The sequence below is a fragment of the Periplaneta americana genome, chromosome 12, assembly GCF_040183065.1.
Source record: "Periplaneta americana isolate PAMFEO1 chromosome 12, P.americana_PAMFEO1_priV1, whole genome shotgun sequence".
NCBI classification, from domain to species: Eukaryota; Metazoa; Arthropoda; class Insecta; order Blattodea; family Blattidae; genus Periplaneta; species Periplaneta americana.
In genome coordinates this window covers 25358098-25381054 of record NC_091128.1, presented here as the reverse complement: position 1 = coordinate 25381054, position 22957 = coordinate 25358098, and the positions used below count along the sequence as shown (strand labels likewise).

The 22957-nt window shown below is 35.2% G+C and overlaps 1 protein-coding gene across 1 annotated transcript in view; it reads left to right on the top strand.

Annotated features, from left to right (window-relative positions):
- The window catches only part of LOC138710217 (protein O-mannosyl-transferase TMTC1-like), a 1461941-nt gene that overhangs the window by 648948 nt on the left and 790036 nt on the right, over positions 1-22957 (top strand). Inside the window, exon 3 of the mRNA XM_069840877.1 lies at positions 17376-17449. Within this exon, the coding sequence (XP_069696978.1) occupies positions 17376-17449 (74 nt within the window). The remainder of the gene's footprint in view (positions 1-17375; positions 17450-22957) is intronic.

Genomic DNA, 22957 nt, shown 5'->3' with positions numbered 1-22957 from the left:
TTCGATAGCGTTTATGTAATGTATAAATGTATGGATAACTTATCTCCCGATTAATAAACAGGTAACCCTCTATCTGTTCGATGAATGTAGGCTACAAGTACAATATACAATATGTTTATTAAATACAGATGTAAAAAAGGGATAGTTTGGAAATGAAGGACATTGAAAGAATAGAATCTGAGCACTCACCAGTTAAAAAGAGAAGGAAATTTATTCAGATAGACACAAGAATCTAACGTATTATGTATAACTTAAAGCGACGAATAAAATTCTTGGTTTCCTATGGGTCATGACATGGAGGTCATTTGTAGAAACCCATACCTAAATCTGCAATGTAACTATATCTTGAAATTGTTATAAATTTAATATTGTTGTAATTCTCCTCTCAGTTCTAGGTTAAAGTGTGATAGAGATGTATTGTATGTAACATTAACGCTTTAATGCATCGGTGACAAAGAAGCTGCAAGTGAACAAATTAACTGGTGACAAGTGACCAAATCGACTGTTGACGAAATTTACTTTGACAGATTCCCAAGGACCCGGTTCCAAGAGCAGATAAGAATATCTTCTCCTGTTCATATTCACAAAACTTATAGTCCTTCTGTTCATAAAAGACAAGCGCTTGGCATGGGAGGTTGATATCGCTTCCAGGAGGTTTAACGTCGTAAGATTGAATAAGATACTCGAGTTGTTAAAACTACAAAAATCCTGTGAGCGCTACACATTGGGTATTCAGTGCCGGATCTCATAAAAACAAGATGGTCTGAAGATGCCTTCCCTTGTTTACACATTCTCCTGTCTCTTCTATCCACAAATAAACGATAGCAAACTTACATAATCTCCTTCTCGAACGAATCCTCCGTCACTTGATATCGATAGGATTAAGGTCGATAGGGGACTCCCCCTTCTTCAGTGTGTGTTGAAACGCTCGCCACGCCTGCCAACCACTCCATCACTGCCAACCTCTCCCTCTCACATACGGGAGTAGAGGGGGTAGGAAGCGATTTGTTCGGAGCTTGCGTGTGATAGTGGGGCCACGGACTATTAAAGAAAGAACTAGGAGTGACATGTGGAGTGCAGGGTCATGTAAGGTCAGGAACACAAATCGAGTTCTTTTCAGTGCCCCTCTAGCAGGAAATGAGGTACTTTATTCGTCCTACATACAGGAATTAGTCTAATATTAGCATTCGAAAAGTTAATGACTCTGAAATGCTCACCGTTTACACAGTTCGTTTCCTCTCTTTTTTATATGAGAAAAATTAGTAATGCTTTAATTTTCCATACAATTCCTTGTTCCATTGCAGCGCCCTATTTTGTTTTGATTCGTTACTTGGTTATCACTGTAACTATCGATTCTACAACTTTTATCTAATGAATAAACACAATCGTTTCTGAAAGCAAATACAGATCAAATGACTCTCTATTAGATATCTATTAGATAAGAAGCTACTTCCTCTGGTGATAGATGTTGACACATGTATTTGCATTGTTATTTTTTTACTATTTGTTCATTATACACAAATACGTATTTCTACACCTAATATTATTTATAATAATGGCCACTAAACGTGAGAGGAATTGCGAAGACTTCGAGAATAACCTGTTAATTGAATTAATCACACATTATAAAAGACAGTAATATAAAAAGACTGATGTAGCATGATATATGTAAAGATAAAATAAAGGACGAAAAAATGATTTGGATTATGTTTGTAATTTATATGCAGTTTTATTACATGAGAATGTGTTAATTATATTTCCATTCACACTGTATTCCCTTCAGCATTATTATTATCAGGGAAAGGATTTATATGTAAATACATATTTACTTATAAAGCTAATATAATTTATATTTTGCATTATCTTTATGTTTCACAATGTGTAGGGTTGAAAAATCCTACTTTTATTTTCCATATTTTAGAGTTTAGTACATATTTTCGTTAATTTCCATATATTTTCCATATTTCATATAAAACAGTCCATATTATATTAGGTTTAACAATAAAACAAAACAAAATTCCATTAACTTTTAAAAATACATTTCAACAATAGAGATTTAAACACATGTTCAGTAATCCCTTTAACATCAGAGTTATTTGAAAATTAGCAGTCCTATCAACAATGGGAAAGTAAGTTACAAAACTGTATTAATTTAATTTAAAATTTTTAACAGACTTCAGTTGTGCAGCTCAACAGTTAAATGCCAGTCAGAGTACACATAGGTTCAGTTTTGTAAATCATACTATAAAGACGGTAAATATGCCAAAAGTACGTCATTCAGTCAATTTAAAATCAAAACTAACAAGTTACATTTCAGAATTTAAAGAAGATGGTTTATCAACTGACAATAAAATATTATTTTGTAATTTGTGTCAGTGTGCAGTATCATCTACACAAAAGTTCCTGGTGCAACAACACATTACAACTAGTAAACATCAGGCCAACAAACAACTAAATTCCAAGCAGAGACAATTGTTTTTAACACAACCAACAACATCGAATGTAAGATCTGAGTTTAACATCGACCTGTGCCGTTCTCTCATCTCTGCTGATATTCCTCTCTACAAACTAAAGAATAAGGTCTTCAGGGAATTCCTTGAAAAATATACTCAACATACAATCCCGGATGAGTCAACACTTAGGAAGACGTATGCTCCATCCATCTACGATGAGACAATACAGAAGATAAGAGATGAAATTAAAGATAGTTCAATTTGGGTTTCCATTGATGAGACTCCCGACAAAGAAGGTAGACTTGTTGGTAATGTAGTTATCGGTTTGTTAAGTGAACAATATTCTGAACGAATTCTTTTACATTGTGATGTTCTAGAAAAGTGCAATAACAAAACTATAGTTAAACTGTTCAACGAAGCTATGGGTATCCTGTGGCCAAAGGGTATTATGTACGATAATGTGTTATTCTTTATTAGCGATGCTGCCCCTTATATGGTCAAAGCTGGACAAGCATTATCTGTTGTATATCCAAAATTGACTCGTTTTACTTGTGTGGCGCATGCATTTCATCGTGTGGCAGAAGTGGTCAGAGACAATTTCCCTAAAGTAGATTTGTTGATTTCATCAGTGAAAAAAGTATTTCTCAAAGCTCCCAGTAGAGTTAACGTGTTGAAAGAAATGTACCCTGAAATTCCATTGCCACCAAAGCCAATTTTAACTAGATGCGGTACATGGCTAGAAGCAGTTGAATATTATGCCGAACATATAGACTCTATTAACAATGTTCTCCTTGCATTGGACTCTGAAGATGCAGTCTCAATTGATACTGCGAAAACAGTTACCTGTGACATAAGTGTGAAGAATGACTTAGCTCACATTCAGCATACATTTTCATGCATCATAAAAACGCTCAAAAGTCTCCAAAATAGGCACCTTTCACTATCTGAAAGTTTTGAAATTATAAATAGTACTGTGGAACAACTGAATCGTGGTAGAGGTAAAGTTGCAGATGCAGTAAGAGCTAAGGTGGACACTGTACTTTCAAAAAACCCTGGATATGAAGAACTACAAAAGGTTGTTGCTGTGATGAGTGGTGAATCAACAGTGAAGATTAACTTGGACTTATCCCCAGCAGACATTGTGAAATTGAATTATGTACCAGTTACTTCTTGTGACGTCGAACGCTCTTTTAGTCAGTATAAATCTATCCTCAGAGACAATAGAAGAAGATTCACTTTTCAGCACTTGAAAGAAATGTTTGTAACCTATTGTTATGGTAACAGACAATAAAAATTGTGTTTTGTTGAAACTACATTGGAAGATAAGGTACGTCCATTATATTTTTTGTTTAGTTTGATTAAAATGTACCAATATTTAACGTACATAGTCATTTTTTTATAATTTTAAGTCCATATTTAATTCCATATTTTGGTAAAAATCCATATTTAATTCCATATTTTGGTAAAAATAACTACATATATATTTACATATTTCATATATTTTTAGTCCATATAAATCCGTTCCCTGATTATTATAAACTACATTGTCATAATCCGCATCAGGTAATCGTTCATGTAGCTCATCAGGTAGTATGTCATCTTTCTTCGTCATATTACGTAATATAGTTGTTGCAGCCATTACATCTGCCGTAGACTCCAATTTTGTCCTCATCCCAAAGACAAGCATGGGTACATGCTCTTCCGTATTCCAATTTTTCTCTCCACGCAATTTTTCGTACCTGTGTGAGCTGTATTGTACCTGATTTCATCCGCTGTTCCTGAATTGATGAAACGTGTTATAAGTACTTTCGGCAAGGACAGACATTACTGCCAACAATGTAACCTCTAATTCTCCCTCTTGAAACGGCCACGAAGATGTGAAGAATCGAAAACTGTGCTGACGTGAGTTGAACCTTGCCTCCGGGAAACATCATCAAATATTTATAGCTTTCCATTACATAACACTTGCATATTCAAATATTTTTTTCTGTTTATATAAGCTTCTGCATATTCTCCACCAGCACACTGAATTCGCACATGAGCGTCATCAATACATCCGAGCACAACAGGAAAACCTGCATTAATAAGTTTCGGATATTTTAACATAATTGGTCGAAGTAGGCCGATATAATGTGTCACTTTCTTAATAATCTTGCTAGCTGTAGATTTATTAACGTCTAAACTGTCCCTAATCATAATCAAAACCTGCCATAACTATAAAATCGAAGACATAAACAGCACATGCTTCATTTCTAACATCTGCATATTAAATCTTTTCTTCTACGTGCGGAACTATTTAAAAATAGAGTTTCTTTCGGTAACCGAATCGTTGCTTGAATTCAACATCGTCATATAAGTTTACTAAAAGGATTATATCTGTCACGAAATTTTCGCTGTTGTATCAACATTCATAATTAAACTTCTTCTGAAGAAGATGATAAAGAAAATTATGACGGTGAAGAAATGTTAATCACAATATTAACACAATAATTGCTAATGTCTGCACTTTCGTCATATTGTATATTTATTGAACAGATAGACAGAGTTACATGTCTATTTATCGGGAGGTAAGTTATCCAGACATTTATACATTACATAAACGCTATTGGAAACTTCGGAAGAACTTATCTAACGCAAAATTGTATGTAATAGATATCATACGTTCCAGAAACCGACCTAATACGAGAGTGGATTGTTGCTTCGTTATGAAAATGACAAACAAGGCGGGATATTGAAATGTGTTAGGTTCTAATGTTGTTAACAAAGTGTAAAAATATAACTGTATAGTGCCTGCAACCCCAAATTAATTATATAAATGCACTGAAATATGCATACCTACGTAATATCAAATGAATGCATACACATATACAAACATACATGGCAAAACAACGATAAGTCTAATGCAACAACGTACAGTTTCCCTGGAAAAGAATGAGACGATTGAATATTCCTAAGTCTCAGATGTAAGACACTGCGCATGATCGGAGACCAGAGCACCGATACACAAGATAACGAATATTGAGTTAATTAAATTCAGGCTATTTGGTTTGTTACTACCATCGTTCCGAAATTCAATTAAAAAACTGCAAAAAATATGATAATATTATGTAAATAAAATATAAATATATACATAAATCGTGTAGTTAAATCGACAGTGGACCTTCATGACTAGATCCACACTCCGCACAGACAGGAAAGCTTTCGTGTCGTTTCCATAGCTCAGACGGTAAGACTTCTGCGTGTTGTGTAGAAGAGTGCGAGTTCGATTCTTAGTCTACACAACAATTTTTTTTGTCTAAATAACGTTGAAATAGCTAAGTCACTTTGAAATAGAGTTTTACAAAGTCCTGAGATTAAGTGTTAATGATCGCAAACAATACAAAATTACAAGTTATAATATTATAAACGTTAATCTAATGAATGCATTTATACACACACATATATACAATGTAAATGCATATATATTAAAAACTAACAATTAAAATGAAATTGAAAAAATATATAATAATAGACAAACTTTTACAAAGGTTTAGAGTCCTTAGGCTATGTCATTTGTTGAGTAATTATTACAATAATTTATTAATAGCTTTCCCATATGTGTAAGAAATGCAGTCGCAAAAAACAATTTTTGTTAAAAGTATTGCTTTGGATTATTTCATTCTCACCCCTGCAGTTAATTTTAACCATTTTATCTACGTGTTTGCATTCAATTTTTTTTCATGTTATGATTGAATGTATAAGCACTGTTGCAGTTATTGACTAATTACATATATTAATAATAATTATTAAATACATCTGTTAAGTAACCAATTGCAGTATCTTTTGCAAAATCTTGAATGTTTAAGTTGTCAATAATATTTCTGTACTATATACTATAATACGTTAAAAGAATTTGCAATAGATTTGGGATTCTCTACTTTATAATCATTGGTTTTAATGAAAAAATAGTTTCTTTCTTAGGATATCTACAAGTTTAAATTTAATAATATTACGAATAGGTTTAATTGCATTATCTGAATTTTGTACTTTTCTACTCAAATATATTCTATTTCCCTCTTTCATAATTTTTGATAAATTACACTGTACTTCTTGCAGTATTTAAGAACATGAAGATCATTACATTGCAACTCATTACATATAGATTCTTCTTTTTAATACATGAGATTTTGAAGTCCCTGCGTTATCTACATGTTTTTACTTTTCAATTTTTTCACAACATTGAGTGGAGAACATCCACTGAAGTGATTATGAAATTAAGTGAAAAATTCAATATATTTACTCTTAATATCAGTAGTACCAGTATCATATATGTTTTTTCAAGATTCATTTTGTAGACATAAATGTAAATAATCACTAGATACAGCAATTACGATCCTTTCTTAGTTTTTAAATTAATATTTTGAAATTGTTCAGTGACATTGGAAACACATAGAATTTGTTTATCATGGTCAGACAAGCCATTGATTATAGGTTCTGTCGAATAGGAATTCAGTCTAATTCTGTGTACAAAACGTTTATCAATGGCTGTGTTACTTCAGCTTGTATGCTATGGGAAAATGACCCTACGAATAAGGTTTCCAGTTTCAAGGAGTGAATTTAACTTACTTTTTCGGAAAAGTTCCGAGAGATAATCTATGTTTATGTCACTACAGATCACAAATTCCATATGAGATTTCTAAACTCTTTTCTTTACAAATTCAATGTTGCCTATAAATATTAATAAATAATGTAAGAAATATGAATGATAGTAGTTATAAGTCTGATTTACATTATAAAAAGCAAGAAGTTACATTCCTCGGCAAGATTCGAACTTTCGATGTTTGGTTTTGTCGTCCAACGCACAACCACGGACCTATTCAATACTTATGTTAATAACATACAATTTAGCTGTAGCAATGTGGTGTCATAACTTGGGGTTTGTTTATTTAATGTAATTAGATTTAATTTGATTAGTTTCGCAACAATTGGACTTCCTGTTATATCCTGTTATTTAGATATTTAATTTAGGGTTGATTTATTAACTCTTACTATGCAAGATGCCTCTTATTTCAATAATTCTATATCATGTTAAATAGTCATTATCTACACTAAAGTATTATCGTCATCTCTCATTTCTCATCGTAATGGCGAACCGACGTGACATGAGACAGCGAGTTATAGCTCTAGTTGAGGCTGGATATGGGGCTAGATCTGCTGGCCGTTTGGTCGGTGTTCCTGGAAGTACAGCCGCGAGATGGGTTCATCGTTACCAACATTTTGGGGAGGTCGAAAATCGCCCTATTCCTGGGCGTCCCCGGATTTCTTCATTGGAAGAGGATGCTCTTTTATTCGAGACAGTTCGACAGGACCCCTTTCTGACTGCTAACGAAATAAGAGCAGCACTAACTTTCCCGGCTCTTCACAGACTGTGATCAGCAGGTTGAGGAACCGCGGTATTAGGAGCCGGAGGGCTGCGCAAATGGAAATATTGGGGGAAGCACAAGCTGTCGACCGTCTTGCCTTCGCTACCAATCGAGTGGATTTCGATTGGAGAAATGTAATTTTCTCTGATGAAACAACCATCTCGAGTGACTACGAAGGTCCTGTCCGTGTCTATCGTGAGGATGGTCTCCGACATGATCAGCGCTATGTGCACCGACGTGAAAGATCGGGGCGCTTTAGCATATCGTGTTGGGGGTGGATGTCTTACGATGGACCTGGCGTTATAGAACGCATCGATGGGCGGTTTAATGCGGGAACTTACGACCACATTCTGGAAAATATATTCCTTCCCTCCGCCCGAGAACGTTTTCCCGAAGGAACATTGCTGTTCCAGCAGGATAACCATCCCGTGCACTATGCTGCAAGCATTCAAAGATGGTTTCAAAGGAGACCCGAGATCGAAATCATTAATTGGCCTCCGAAGTCACCTGATTTGAATGTCATCGAAAATTTATGGGCGGGATTGAAAAAGAGAAGGATAGCCACCTATGCCCACCGACGCCCTCGAAATCGAGACGAATTGTGGGATCAAGTTGTTGACACCTGGGAAGATCTCGCCGGGGATCAGAACTTATTCCACAATCTCGTGACATCCATGCCGGATCGACTTAGAGCTGTAATAGAAGCTGATGGCATGTGGACAAGATTTTAATTTAACAGGTCTCTTTTTGTTTCTTATGATTTTTGTTTGAGGAAGAATACTTTTAACTTCCAAGTAAGATTTATTTTTTTTGACGAGGTTCAGCCCACTTGTAAGACCCAGAAATTGGGCATAAATTATTCCATATTTTTCGACAAATTAGACAGTCGAGGAACTCTGAACAAATTAATTACACCTCAATAAAAAAAAGTTTTACCTGGGATCGAACACGAGACGTTTCGGTTATACAATGGAACCGGCACGCTACTATATGAGCTACCGAGACAAGATAGTGATAGCAGCAGTCCAGAATGTAGATCCCTTAGCAGGCATTTGCCATTCGGTACAGTGAAGCAATGATATTTTGGGACTCGAGCTATGTTGTGAAATCCTGGCCTTAAATGGCAGTCTTCTTTGTGATCCTTATTCTGGTCCTTGTCCTTGTTGTGGTCCTTGTAACAATTCTTGTACTATCTGTCATGTTATGTATCCCTACGTCGATATCGAGTGAACCGCGCTGTAGAACTTTAACTTCCGACGACCAAGAATAGTCTCATTCTTTTTCAGGGTAACTGTACGTATGTGAGCTCGTCACGTTCTCATTCCAGCCAGAACTATACTTCAGCTTGTACAGTGAGGCTATGGATATAACTGAAGCAACGGGCGCTCGCAACGAATTTGAACAGAATCATAACAACAATAGAGCGTGAATATTAATTTGGACAATTTTTATAAACATATATAAATAAAACTTACAAAATAGTGAACTTTACGTAATTTTTATACTGCGGTTTAACCTATGGGAAATATTTTAACAAACTACAAAGTACAACATGATACATAATATATACACATATAAATTATTGGGTTTCCACAGGGGGACGATTTTAGGACCGTTTTATTTTAATATACACTATCCATTTATTAAATATATATTTGAAAAATAATAATGACTCCATACATTAATATGCAGACGATTCAGTGGTGATATTAGGCGGTTATTCCCTTGGTAAAATTCATAGAAATGCTAACATAGGTATAAATATTACCAAATATTAGTTTGATTTTAATTTTCTTTCGTTAAAAATTAAAAAATAAAACAAAAAAATCTCTTTCTCTTAAAAGTGCTTGGGAAAAGTGACATAAGTCAGTTTTCACAAACCTTTTTTGATAATTTATTGACAACTTACACTGGTTTATGTCGATTTGATTTTTTTTCTGTATGAATTATTGTAATGGGAAGAATACCTATGTACTTTTTTTCCAAGCGAACAGATGTTCCGTAAGTTGTCAGACCAGAATACTCTTGCGAAAGTCAAATCACATCCTTAATACAAGATTTATCCGATGAAGTTGATGGAGAGGGGGGGGGGGAGAATAGATGGAGTTGTGATCGATTTCGCTAAAGCTTTCGACGTAGTGCCTCACGAAAAACTTTTAGGGAAACTAAGCAGGCTTGCAATAGAAAATCGGTAGTGTAATGGATATATAAATTCTTAGAAAATAGGAACCAAAAGATCAGACTAGGAAAAGAAATGTCGGAACTAGGAATACTACTTCTTAGGAATCGTTATTCAGGGACGACTGTATAATATAGGTATAGACAAACTCTTGATAAATCCGATATCGCCGCCTTACAAAACCATCTCAACGTTATTGAAACCTGGACGACAGAAAATAAAATTAAAATCAATGCGAGTGAAAGTAAGTTAATATCCTTTTGTAGAACGCATCAAGAAATTTGTTTCAAATATCATCTGAATGGTACATCGGTGTCACAAGTGAACACTTGTATATACCTATGTATATATTTAACTAAGAAACTGAGTTCGGAGGAACAAGTCACTAATGCTACAAGGAAAGCCTGTAAGGCACTACAATTGTCTATGCGTATTCTTAAGAAATGTAACCGAAGGTCAAAAGAATTGCGTATAAAACCCATGTTCGCTCAATTATGGAATATGGAACAGTAGGTTGGTATCCGTACAGACAAAACCAAATCAATAGAAAAGATCCAACGCAAGACAACAAAATACGTCAAAATGGGAATGGAACATGGCGAAGAGATAGTAAAAGACTTAAGGTGGGAATTTCTCAAATCAAGGCGACGGAAAACCAGACTGACCACATTGTTTAAGGCACAAATGGATAACAAAGCATGGACCGACATCAATGCTATATTAGTTACACCAACATACTTAGGCAGGGGTGATCATATTAGGATGTTTAAATGCAGAAAACAAAGAACGGACGTTGCAAAATTTTCCTTTGTTAACCGCACAATACTGTAGTAGACTGGAACAGCTTACTTGCGGCAATTTTTCAGAGTGATTTTATCAAAATCATTTTATTTAAAGAAAGGTTGAGAAGATCAGGCTGAAAATGTAATTGTAGGTGCAGTGTAATTATCTAAGTTGTGTCATGTAATTAATTAAGTTGATATGTAATTAATTAAGAAGATATGTAATTACTTAAATTGATAATAATTGGGTTTAATAGAAGTACTTATAAGTTAGATTTACTTTTACTTATAGTAGGCGTTATTATAGCATAGTTTTTATTTATAATCCTGGGTTTATTGCATTTCTTTATTTATAGTTTTAGAATTAAATTTACGTTTATTTTATTTTTATTGCTGTAATTATTGTAATTTTATTACTGTAATTATTGCCATGTTATCACTGCCACTGGGTGTATAACCAATTGCAGACACACATACACGCACCCACGCGCACACATATGTAAGAATTGAAGCTACAAATTTACTATGGATCTACCCAATCCCGATATGTGTCAGAGGAGGTACAATTGTTTGTATGCATCTGTAGTCTGATTAGTATAATATGTAGCTAATTGGCGATGTATGCAATGGAGGGAAAGGAACTGGCCACCTTAACTCTTTCTCTCCTGGCCTAGTTCCCTCGTCAGTGGTGCCTTGTTGGTATCCTTGTGAGGTTCAGACCTGTTTTCGGACAGTTGACTCAACTATTTATTCCAGTGAACAGATAAAATAAATTATAAGAGGGGAAGAACAAAGATGGGGCATTAAGGAACAGTACACACAAATGAAGGGTACACGGGAAAAACGATCAAGGTCCACCAAAAATCAAAATTGAGTTAATAATGCTATCTTATAGTAGAAAGGAAGTACTATCATATGGTCTAGCTAGTAATAAGAAATAATCGTTCTTGACATTCCACTACATCAATTTCTATTAAATACACACATAACAAAGTATTAAGTGCTTAAACTTTAAAATTCGTTTTTCTCGAAACTTTCTAAAATGAACCTTGATCGTTATTCCCGTGTACCCTTCAAATAATACAGCCTCAGCGAGCATGAATAATTCATATGACATCACATCATCTCTCAAAGTCATTAGAAGTAAAACCTGTGATAATTATTTGCATTCAATATGAGTTTGGATTCGAACCCGTGACACTAAAGTAAATCGTTGCTATTTCAGAAGCTAGTGAAGTTACTTATCTGATCAATATTGAAGTGGACATCCTTTCGAACCCTATAATTTATTTGTTATTTACACCGCGTAACAGCCTTCATATCGTTGTATATTCAACCATTCGGCAAAGATCGACAATAACGGATTGCTTCCGTGATTTCAGTAAAGAAATATCGCAATATTATTCCCATGTGAGCGAAACCATATCATACGGACTATTAACTACCGGAACACGTTTCGCTTCTGTGAAACATCGACGTTGATATATTGCGAAATTATGTTAGGGCAGACGAAAAAATAAATATGCAGGTTGACTGACTTTCGTTGTAGTCAGTGGATAGTACTGTTTCACACCGTACAAGACTAAACACGGAACTCTAAAATATTTAAAAATTTTCAAGTGCATACTTTGAATGAACAGGTATATTCTGTAAATATTACGTCTAAAAATTAGCATAATAAAAACGATCGTCATCTTAACCTTTAAAAACTCGCGCAAGATGTGCACGCACCCAACCTTTATTTAGAGCACTCATTTCACTCATTAATTTAGTGTTATGCCTAAGGATAGGTTTTTCACTGCAAACCCAGCTTTCTCCAATCTTTCCTATTTTGTGTCTTCCCATTTCTCTTCTCATATGATCCACATATCTTAATGTCGTCTAGCATTTGATATTTTCTTCTACACCGAACTCTTCTCCCGTTCACCATTCTTTCTAGTGCATCCTTCAGTACGCAGTTTCTTCTCAGCCAATGGCCCAAACAATTCCTTTTCCTCTTCTTGATCAGTTTCAGCAATATTCGTTCTTCATCCACTCTTTCCAACACATCTTCATTTCTTATTCTCTATGTCCATTTCTCACGCTCCATTCTTCTCTAAATCAAATGCTCCTAGTCGGTTCGCTTCACTTCTGCCCCATACAATACCATAATCCATACAAAGCACTTCACTAGTCTCTTCCTTATTTCTATTTCTAGAGGCCCGCAGAAGATACTCCTTTTTCTATTAAAATCTTCCTTTGCCATTGCTATCCTCCTTTTGACTCCTGGCATAAGCTCACGTTACTGCTTATTGTACATCCCAAGTATTTCAAGCTGTCCACTTGCTCTACTGCCTCATTTAGAATTCGAAAGTGTATCTTTTGTATTTTTCTTCCTATGACCATGATCTTCGTCTTATTTGCATTTATTTTCATCCCATACTGCTCACAGCTCTTATTTAGCTCCACTAGTATCATTTCCTCTTCTACTTTCAACGCCATGTCATCAGGAAATCTTATGCACTTTATTCTTCTTCCTTCTATTATCACTCCCCCATGTTCCGAAAACAGTTCTTCACTAAGTCCTCCAAGTAGATGTTGAACAAGTTAGGTGATAAAAACATCCTTGACATACTCCTCTCCCAATTTTACTTCCTTCAGACATTTCTTCTCCTATCCTGAGTTTGACTCGTTTCATATAAAGATTACTGAACAGTCTTCTCTCTTTCCATCCACACAAATTTTCTTTCGGATTCCTATCAGTTTATCCCAATTCACTTTGTCAAAACTCTTTTCTAGGACCAAAAATACTACATACACTTCTTTATTCTTCTCATAGACTGCTACACGTCGGAAATTTTTTTCATTTAAAATACTTTAAACTTACGTACGCTTCAATAATGTCTTAAACTTTGTCTAGAGATAGAAATATCCAGTTTTGACCAGTTAAGTGTGATGCATTAGGCAGTGTTATCGGCTTGTGAGAAATACATTATTACGAAGTTTCAGGAGTGCATAAATGTGACACAGACTGAATTAGCACAATTTACCATTAATACAGCTTATTTAAAAGTGTGATTATATATTCTGTTTATGTGTAATTGTATTCCGAAATTGTGCAAAGGGAATGAAGGCAGTCTGATTGAGTAGTGTCTGTTAGTTGTCAGATTTCCTTTAATTTATACAATTATCATTTTTTATCAATTGTGGAAGTTGCGAACAAAATCGGTCATTTACACTGAAAACAAAAAATGATTTTTTTACGGTTTGGCATGTTTAGAGAGGCATCTTTCCGAATATATAACTGTTTTTATTCTAACTCGGTCATTTCCATTTGAAGCAGTATGTTAAAATCGATAAGTTCAATCAAAACCATATAATTCCATATCATAATAGTGCAAATATTTTCCTAATTTTTATATCAAAAAACGGCCATCTAGAACACTATGTATGTGTTGCAATTACCGATCCATTCAAAATGGGTCATTTCCACTTCTATTTATAAGAGTGATAATATCTTATTTTCAATTGAAATTATTGTAAAAGTGTTATTGCACATTCATTTTTCCATGATACAGTAGAAGGAAAGTGAAGGATATCTGCAATGTGCATTGACAGAGCTCAGCTAAATGCATTTTTAATAATCGAAATCATTGTAAAATTGTTACAATTATGTAGTAAGTTGAAGCGAGATCGCCTTTTCCCACAATAGAGGGCCTGGACATATTTTCTCGTTAGAGTGTAAAAGACCCACAATATGCTAGTCATAAGAAAATTTTCAAAATTTAATTAAAATATATGTATATACCCGGGTACAGTATTTGGTAATATAAGCCTTTGTACCCTGGACCTCTACTGCTGTAACATTTCTGGCCGATGCTTACTACACAATTATCATAATAATGTTATATTCCTTACTCCACGATAGAGTTGATGTAAATGACGTATAGACTATATTATATTTTACTGTTATATATGTCAAATAGCTTTGTTTCGAACAAAAGTGAAATTGTCCTCACATTTCAAAAAAAAAAAAAAAAAAAAAGAACATCTCCAAAAAAATTTGTCTATGAAATGCACAGAAAGTAACTAAAACAATGATTAATGACACCATTAGAACAACGTTCACTTTGGAGTACAGTTCTACTTCCTAAAAAAAATACTATTTTGGAAATTAGCGGTTATGTTCGCAACCTCCACGATTATTCCTACAGTATAAAATTACTTGAAAGTCATTTTAACGGTACCTAGAAAAATATCACATAATAAAATACACATTAAGCTCAAAACACTGTTTATTTATTGGAAGTTGTAACACTCCACCCGAGTACTAATGTTAAGAAAAACTGTGCGACTTTTTAATGGTTAATGCAAACTGGAGTTATATCCCATGAAAAGAGTAGATTGAGTATAATGAAAACTTTAACTTTATATATTATAAGATTTGTAATACCAGTGACACATGACTTGAAATTTGTCCTTTCATGTATATTTATTTATAAACTTACAAGGAGAGGACACGCTCTGTATATCACAGAATTAAATAAGATTTTGTGACATGAAAGTATAAGACGTACTGTTTAAAGTCATACTTGGTATAGGTGGCCAATGATCCCTCGTTTTGAAAATATTGGCTATTGTTTGTAACATAATTCCGCTAGGTGTCTAATAGGAAAACATTAGACTGTGTAACGGCGTAGCTCATATGGTTGGATGCAGAGTTGTCATCCAGGCAAATTGAGTTCGAATCCTAATGCGTTCTCATTTTTTAAAGCTTGATATTATTATTATTATTATTATTATTATTATTATTACTATTATTATTATTTTTTATTCACTCTCAGTTGTCAGCTCCTACATTAAAGCCATGTTGAAATATGCGTGGTATGCATCAAAATTAATAAACGAATGAGAAGTGTTTGTGAATGTGAATTATATCTGTTTCGCAGCAGAAATGCGGAAAAATGTGTCTGACTGTGGACAATCTTCTTTCATTTGCTGTGCATGGTGCAGGAAATATGTATGTTTTGTGTGGTTTTATGATATTTATCATAATGAATCGGGACACAATGAAGTGGAATAGCTGCTACAGAAACAGAACAGACACCAGTGACACATCTTACCTGCCTACATGAGCAATATTTCATTGTTTATCCTTTACAATGCAATGTTAGCTAATTATAATTTGTTTAAAACATGATGAAGCGTTCAATACATTGAGAAATATGATATACGTAAATAGATAACTGTGATCACAATATTAATCATTATTAAAAGAAAAAAATGACCAGTTAAGACTCGAACTTAGGTTGCCTGGATAACAACTCAGCATCCAACCCTATGGGCTACGCTGTTACACAGTTTAATGCTTCCCTATTAAGCACCTAACGGAAGTATGTCACAAACAGTAGCCAATATTTTCAAAACGAGGGGTCATTGGTCACCCATACCAGGTATGACTTTAAACATTATGTCTTGTACTTTCATCTCAAATAATCATATTCCATTCGGTGATATACAGAGCGTGTCCTCTCCTTGTTAGTTATTTTTAACATAATTCCAGACTATGAATGTAGGCTAACGTTAAAATCCATACAAATTCTCAATGCAGACTATGCATTGCTGTCTCTTCCTTTAGCTATGATAAGTTACGCTTCTTCTTTGGAGATACACTGAGAACTCGATATATCCTCGCTGTACTACGTCTCCCGAGAGTAGTAGGCTAACCATCTTGTGTACATTAAGAATATATCGGTTACTATAGTAACCATAGCTTTCATTTGCTACCCATTGCTTATACGTCCGCTCCCTTATGCTCTGCATATGCCTCTGACATTACGAATTTTCTCCCTGTACTCAAATTCACTTCCAGATTTTTCCAGTTTAATGTTGACTACTAATAATTGCTGAATTTGGGATTGTAGCCTAGTTCGTTCCGAATCGTTTGACACAAATGCGAACGTTCTATCGCTTGGCTTTCTCGAGTTACATTGGCTCGGCTGCCGTGCGACCCGTTAGTCCGTGCAACTTTCCTTTCTCCGTATTGCTAGATGACGTCACGTTGTATACATTGATCCTTCATCTGTCGACCGCCATTTAGCTACTCCATTGAAATATATCGTATAGTTTAGAAATTATAGGCGCGACAAAACTGCCCTGAAGATGTGTCGGTGAACTTTCTGTGATGTCACCTCAGTACTGAACAGAATTAGTGGAAGCAGTCACGTCAAAAATTGTATGAAATTAATTTGACATTATACCGTGTGTACTGTTGAAGCTTCCTAACACTGATACGTACATTTCTCTATATCTACAAGGAGCTTAGTAGTTTCTACTTCGGTTAACATAAAAACTACTTTAGAGACTTTTGGAATTTCCACCGTGTCCTGTAACTTGACATTTCCAACGTTTCGGAACTACATACAGGTTCCATTATCAAGGCAAATAGGTATGGTCAGAGGGGTCTCCTCCCCGTAGCATTTCATTTGCACCGAAACTATTTCGCAAATCACGGCTTATTATAATGTTCAGTTTCCTTACAGCGATATATATATATTTAACGTTATACTTTTTGTTGCAGGTAACCGGCATAGTCGGAAGGGCGGACGTTCTTTCCTGCGTGTTATTCTTGCTATCCTTCCTGGCATATCACGGGTAAGAACAGCATTTTTACTCATATAATAATAAAATTAGAATAAATTTATTTACTCGTACTTACAATTCTATGTTAATATTGTTAAAATTTCCTTATAATATGAAAAAAAAAGCATGACCTAACATATGTTTTATCATCAAATATAAAAAGAAACATTTAAACATGAATTGAGCTTACAATATAAGGATTGTTAAAATTTGTTTAATATTCAATATGTTAAGAAAGCAACACCGCCATCACCATCACCATCATGAATGAACAATTTCGACTTAAACTAAGTTAGTTCCGATTCTCCTGAACATGATCTTTGTTCCTACAGCTTATTTTACCTGACTCAGTAATGCCGTCTTTTATAATCGTATAAAAATAACAATTAAGAAGACACGTCTTGCTCATACGTACTGTAATAAATCAGCTGTGTGTTTTTTCTATTATGACTTCACGTCCTCTACTACGATGTCAAAAATTTCAACTTCTCTGGAGTTTCTGTATTCTTTCGACGAGTGGTAAATTCTACTAAATACATCAGAAGCTTCATCTGTTCTTCTTCCATTGTTTGCATATTCCTGCAGCTTAAAAATTAGATTTCACGTTTATACAACAGACAAGCTCTGAAAGTTAAGTACGAATCTGATTGTACTTGGATACTTACTTACTTATGGCTTTTAAGGAACCCGGAGGTTCATTGCCGTTCTCACATAAGCCCGCCATCGGTCCCTATCCTATTCATTTGGCTGGCAGTGACAATTCCAATAATTATGTTGTCGCTTTAATGTTTTGTCAATATCTTTCCTTTAATCTCACAATAAGATCGTAAATGTCCAAAGTTAGACATTTGTTTTATTATTTTAATATAACTTACATTTTGATTGTTTCTGTTTTCACAACATATACATTATAACCATTATTTTGTTCTGTGTGATTGTGAAACTTGACTCTCACTTCGAGGGAGGAACAAAGGTTAAGGGTGTTTGAGAATAAGGTGCATAGGAAAATGTTTGGGGCTAAGAGGGATTAAGTTATAGGAGAATGGAGAAAGTTACACAACGCAGAACTGCACGCATTGTATTCTTCACCTGACATAATTAGGAACATTAAATCCAGGCGTTTGAGATGAAGGCATGTAGAACGTATGGACGAATCAATAAATGCATACGAAATGTTAGTTGGAAGACTGGAGAAAAAAAAATCTTTGAGGAGACCGAGAGGTAGATAATATTAAAATGGATTTCAGGCAGGTGGGATATGATGGTAGATACTGGATTAAACTTGCTCAGGATAGGGACCGATGGCGGGCTTATGTGAGGGCGAAAATGAACGTCCGCGTTCTCTAAAAGCCATAAGTAAGTAAATAAGTTAGTAACATAACCATTATTTTTGTTAGATAATAGTATTGATTTAAAAAAGAAACTTGAAAAGATGTGGGCACTGATAATATGCTCTAGAATATGTGGAAATTTCGAGTGGAAAGTTGGACTGGAAGTTAGACTCTTGCCTGGATGCTGTGGTAATAAAGTGATTAAATAACCATGCAATTCATTTAATCGGTTGCAATAGTCCAATATAAGAACTGTTCACGAAAAACAGACCGAATCATGAAATACCAACATGTATACGGCTAATCTAATAATGAAAGCATGATTCATTCAATGTAATGCCACGGAATGTAACCTATTTTTTTCTATTTAAATTATTAGGAGCAGAATACAAGGCATAATTAAATTACACTGCACCGTCATCAATATTTCACATCACGAATTCGGGATTTTGAAGAAAAGAATATTATATTAGACCTACAAAATCAATGGAAATCCTGTGAACGAGTTCAGTAGGACGCAAGGAAATAGCGCAAGATGGCCTAAATTAAGTCTATCGGTATACAATCAGTACGCGCGGTAGAAACAAAAATCGATGCTTCCCTGCTAGGAATCGCATCAGGGCGTATTAGTTTATTTGCTAAAGACGCCACAGCTTAACACACAGCAGAAAAAATATACTACTCACAAGGAAACCTTCCGAAAATGTAATTCGCAATGAAGAATGTAACTTATTCCAGTTTTAAGATCTACTAAAGACATATATTCATTTCCAAAAAACTAGATGCCCATGCCAAAGGGTTGAAGAAATATAAGGCTATAAATATTTCAAAGAATATATTGCAGATGAATACTTTTTACTAATATTCCCATATACTGAAGAAAAATTAGATATAATACGATACTTATAATAAGTACCGATGTTTTTCGGCATGTCACTTGAAATCCCTTGATGAGACTGTGTTGTAAACAAAACGTAGAGGTGCAGTGAGCACATATGAATACGCCCAATTCGTCACACATCGAACAATGATCGCCTGTGAATGATTGGAAACAATACTCCAGCGGTGCCTGACACTTTACCGGTCTTTCATTAAGATAACCGCAGCTGAAGAAGGCAAACCTGATTAAGGGCTTCAAGGTATCTACTATAAACTGGTAATGTGTCAAGTCTTCAAGTTTGAAACATTTTTTTCGGAACCAGATATTGAATTCATCAGTGTCCGATAAGACAAGGTATGTCACATATTTTACAACGTTTCTGTAAAGCCTGAAGAAATGTACATCAAGAGGCTGGATCTTGCATGTGCACCCAGATGGTATCAGCTTAACTTTGAAGTTCACATTCGGCGGTACAGTTTGTTGCAGCAAGTTGTCTTCGTTTGCTGACGAAAAATCAACTTCGAGCACATCAGATGGTTTCCTCTCTGACAAACGTGGCCAGAAAACTTCAGCACAAGACGTGACCAAATCACTCTTACACATATTTGCAGTTTTAATTGCAAATGCTTTAATGTTAGAGAGAGTTCTCAAGAAAGAATTTGTATGTTGGGGAAACGATCCTTTGGTTTCTGCTACTAGCACATATTATATTTATTATATTGGTGACAAAAGGGTTTCATCAGAGGATATTACAGGCATAATCATAGTAGAGTGAGATGTTGCAGATACTGATTCAACAATACCGTACACATGTTTTGCTCTTTTTGGTCTCAATATACGATGAGTATTCATCTCCTTCTGGATTCTGCTTTGATCAGCATTGAACAATTGAAAAGGATAGAAAATGTGGCTGTCCAGCATTTGTCTAATTTCTTCTGGAAAAAAGTTTGCCAGTGTGTTCAACTCATCCTCCTTCTTCCAAAGCTCTTTCCCAACTACATGTGTGATCGTTCGTACACCAATATTATAACGTTTCTTAAATTTATAGATCCAAGATTGAAAAGCTTTGAACTTGAGTATATTTTATGGATTCATTACATTTTTAAAGCGGAGAGCCCATACTCCTACCTTGCCATGTATGCTGGCAGCCAAATCTTCTTGACCCTTAAACTAGCGGAACACTTATGTATTGATATCGGCTGTAGTCGCAGTAGAAGAGAAGTATTCCTTCTTAATCCTTGTGAGATTGGATGCTGATTTGATGAAGCGATAAATCTGCATTAGCCTACACTTTTCAATGTCCTTCGTATTATGCCATTCGGATTACCTTAGCAGTAGAATAAATAAGGCTTTTTCTTCTTTGTGGCAGAAGCAGGCTTCGTGTTACTTGTCGCTGGACGTCCAGTTTTTGGTGGAGAAGGTTCAAAGGAAGAAGTGCTGTTGCTTCCTGGAGGAGAACATTGAACTGGAGTGCATGTGTAGAAATAGGCCTACTCTGTTTCGATTCATGGATTACTATCTCTTCATCATCTCCAAACGACCCAAGAGACTCACAATTACTGAAATTATCAATCACTAGACAAACAAAGATTGATACTAGTCAAGAATGACATCAGCATGGAGAAGTTCCTATTTGATGCTGTTGAAAACGTCGCACTCTTCAACACCGGAATATCGGTAGATGTACAGAACTCCTGTATCAGTAAAGCAATAAAAATTTTTGGATTTATGATTGGAAAACAAAGAACAAAATGGGTAGTACTATAATACGATATATAGTACTGCTTGTTCAGTTCAAAGTGTGTCATGGCTCTCTGTATGTCATCATGTAGCTAGCCAATGAGCCTAGAGAATTCAATCTTCCTACACTTTCGCAAAGGCGTATTACCTATGTGCCAGAGAATTGCCTGGCAAGTAGGGCGTTCATTCAGAAGAGTACTTACCGATATGTACCGTAACGCCGGTAATGGCAGGAATGTGAACTGTTTGGAAACATGTACTGATGTGAGTTTTTTTCTTACTGTTGGGATATGGGGAGAGCGTTAAGACGATTACTTACGTACAGTATTTGTTGACATTAACTTCGACGGTCAACATGGACACGGAGCATTTGATTTGTGTTGTGGAATGTTGCCGTACGCAACCGATGATAAAAATACCCTGGGTACGACTTGCCGGCGCAAAACACAGTTCGAAAGAGGTTATGGTAGCACACAGACCGTACAGACCGCCATCTGTTGCTACGACGTTCAAGTTATACCGTACACATTCTCAAGTTCAGATTGAACGCCTTGATTAATAGGCAACTTCTCTGACATAAAAGCTGAAACTCGCTTCAAATCGCTGACTCACCAACAGTAACGTCATGACACACTTTGAAATGAACATCCAGTATTGCATAATAATGCCACCCGTATGTAGTGGATAAACGTAACAAACACAGCTTACCTAAACCTCTCTAATGCACACAGTTACGTTCTGCATATTATTGTTCCGTTTCTTTGACTGTGCACGTATCTAATGTCCTCTCCTCCCTCCCATTTCTTCCTTCTTACTTCGCCCCTTGTGACAGTGGGCAGCTAAGCTGTCGGAAATAAAGTATTCATATCTTATACAAATATTTTCAATGAGTTAAATTCGACACTTGCATTTTCGGAAGGTTCCCTTGTCAGTAGCTTACATAATTGCATTCTGTAACTATACACATACGGTATATTAAATTTAGTGCCTTAGGAAAAGTACATCCCGGAAGTGAATAGATTATACACTTAATGGGGGATATATAACGTGAATTTTATTATTGTAATCTGTGGTAGGCAGCCCGCATAGCACGGTAGACAGAAACATTCTGGAACTTTCTTTTCGCGCTGGCGTTTCCGGAACATTGGGCAGTTTGAAAAGTAAAGTTGCTCTCCTTTCCTATTCACTCTGCAAAAACCCCACGTAATGGGCAGTGGAGTTGTTCAATAGTAGCCTGAGTGATTGGCAGGGCATTCATTTGTCATAAACCAAAACAAAAGCTACATTTGCACGTTGAATGTGTTATTAACTATAATAATAATAATAATAATAATATTTACGCAGTATATTGTGTTAGACCGACTGGGAATCTAAACAAAGAATATGTTAACTTAGGTCTATATGATTACATTAGAATTTGGGTGTGTGTTGAAATAATACACAAGTATTAAATATTTTAAGTATGATCCGTAAGAATTGTATTTCATTTATTCTAGTAAGCTTATTCCTATTTCTATATTGAAAAGTCGAGTAACGGGTACAGCTTATAACTGTACAACTAGATCGCAA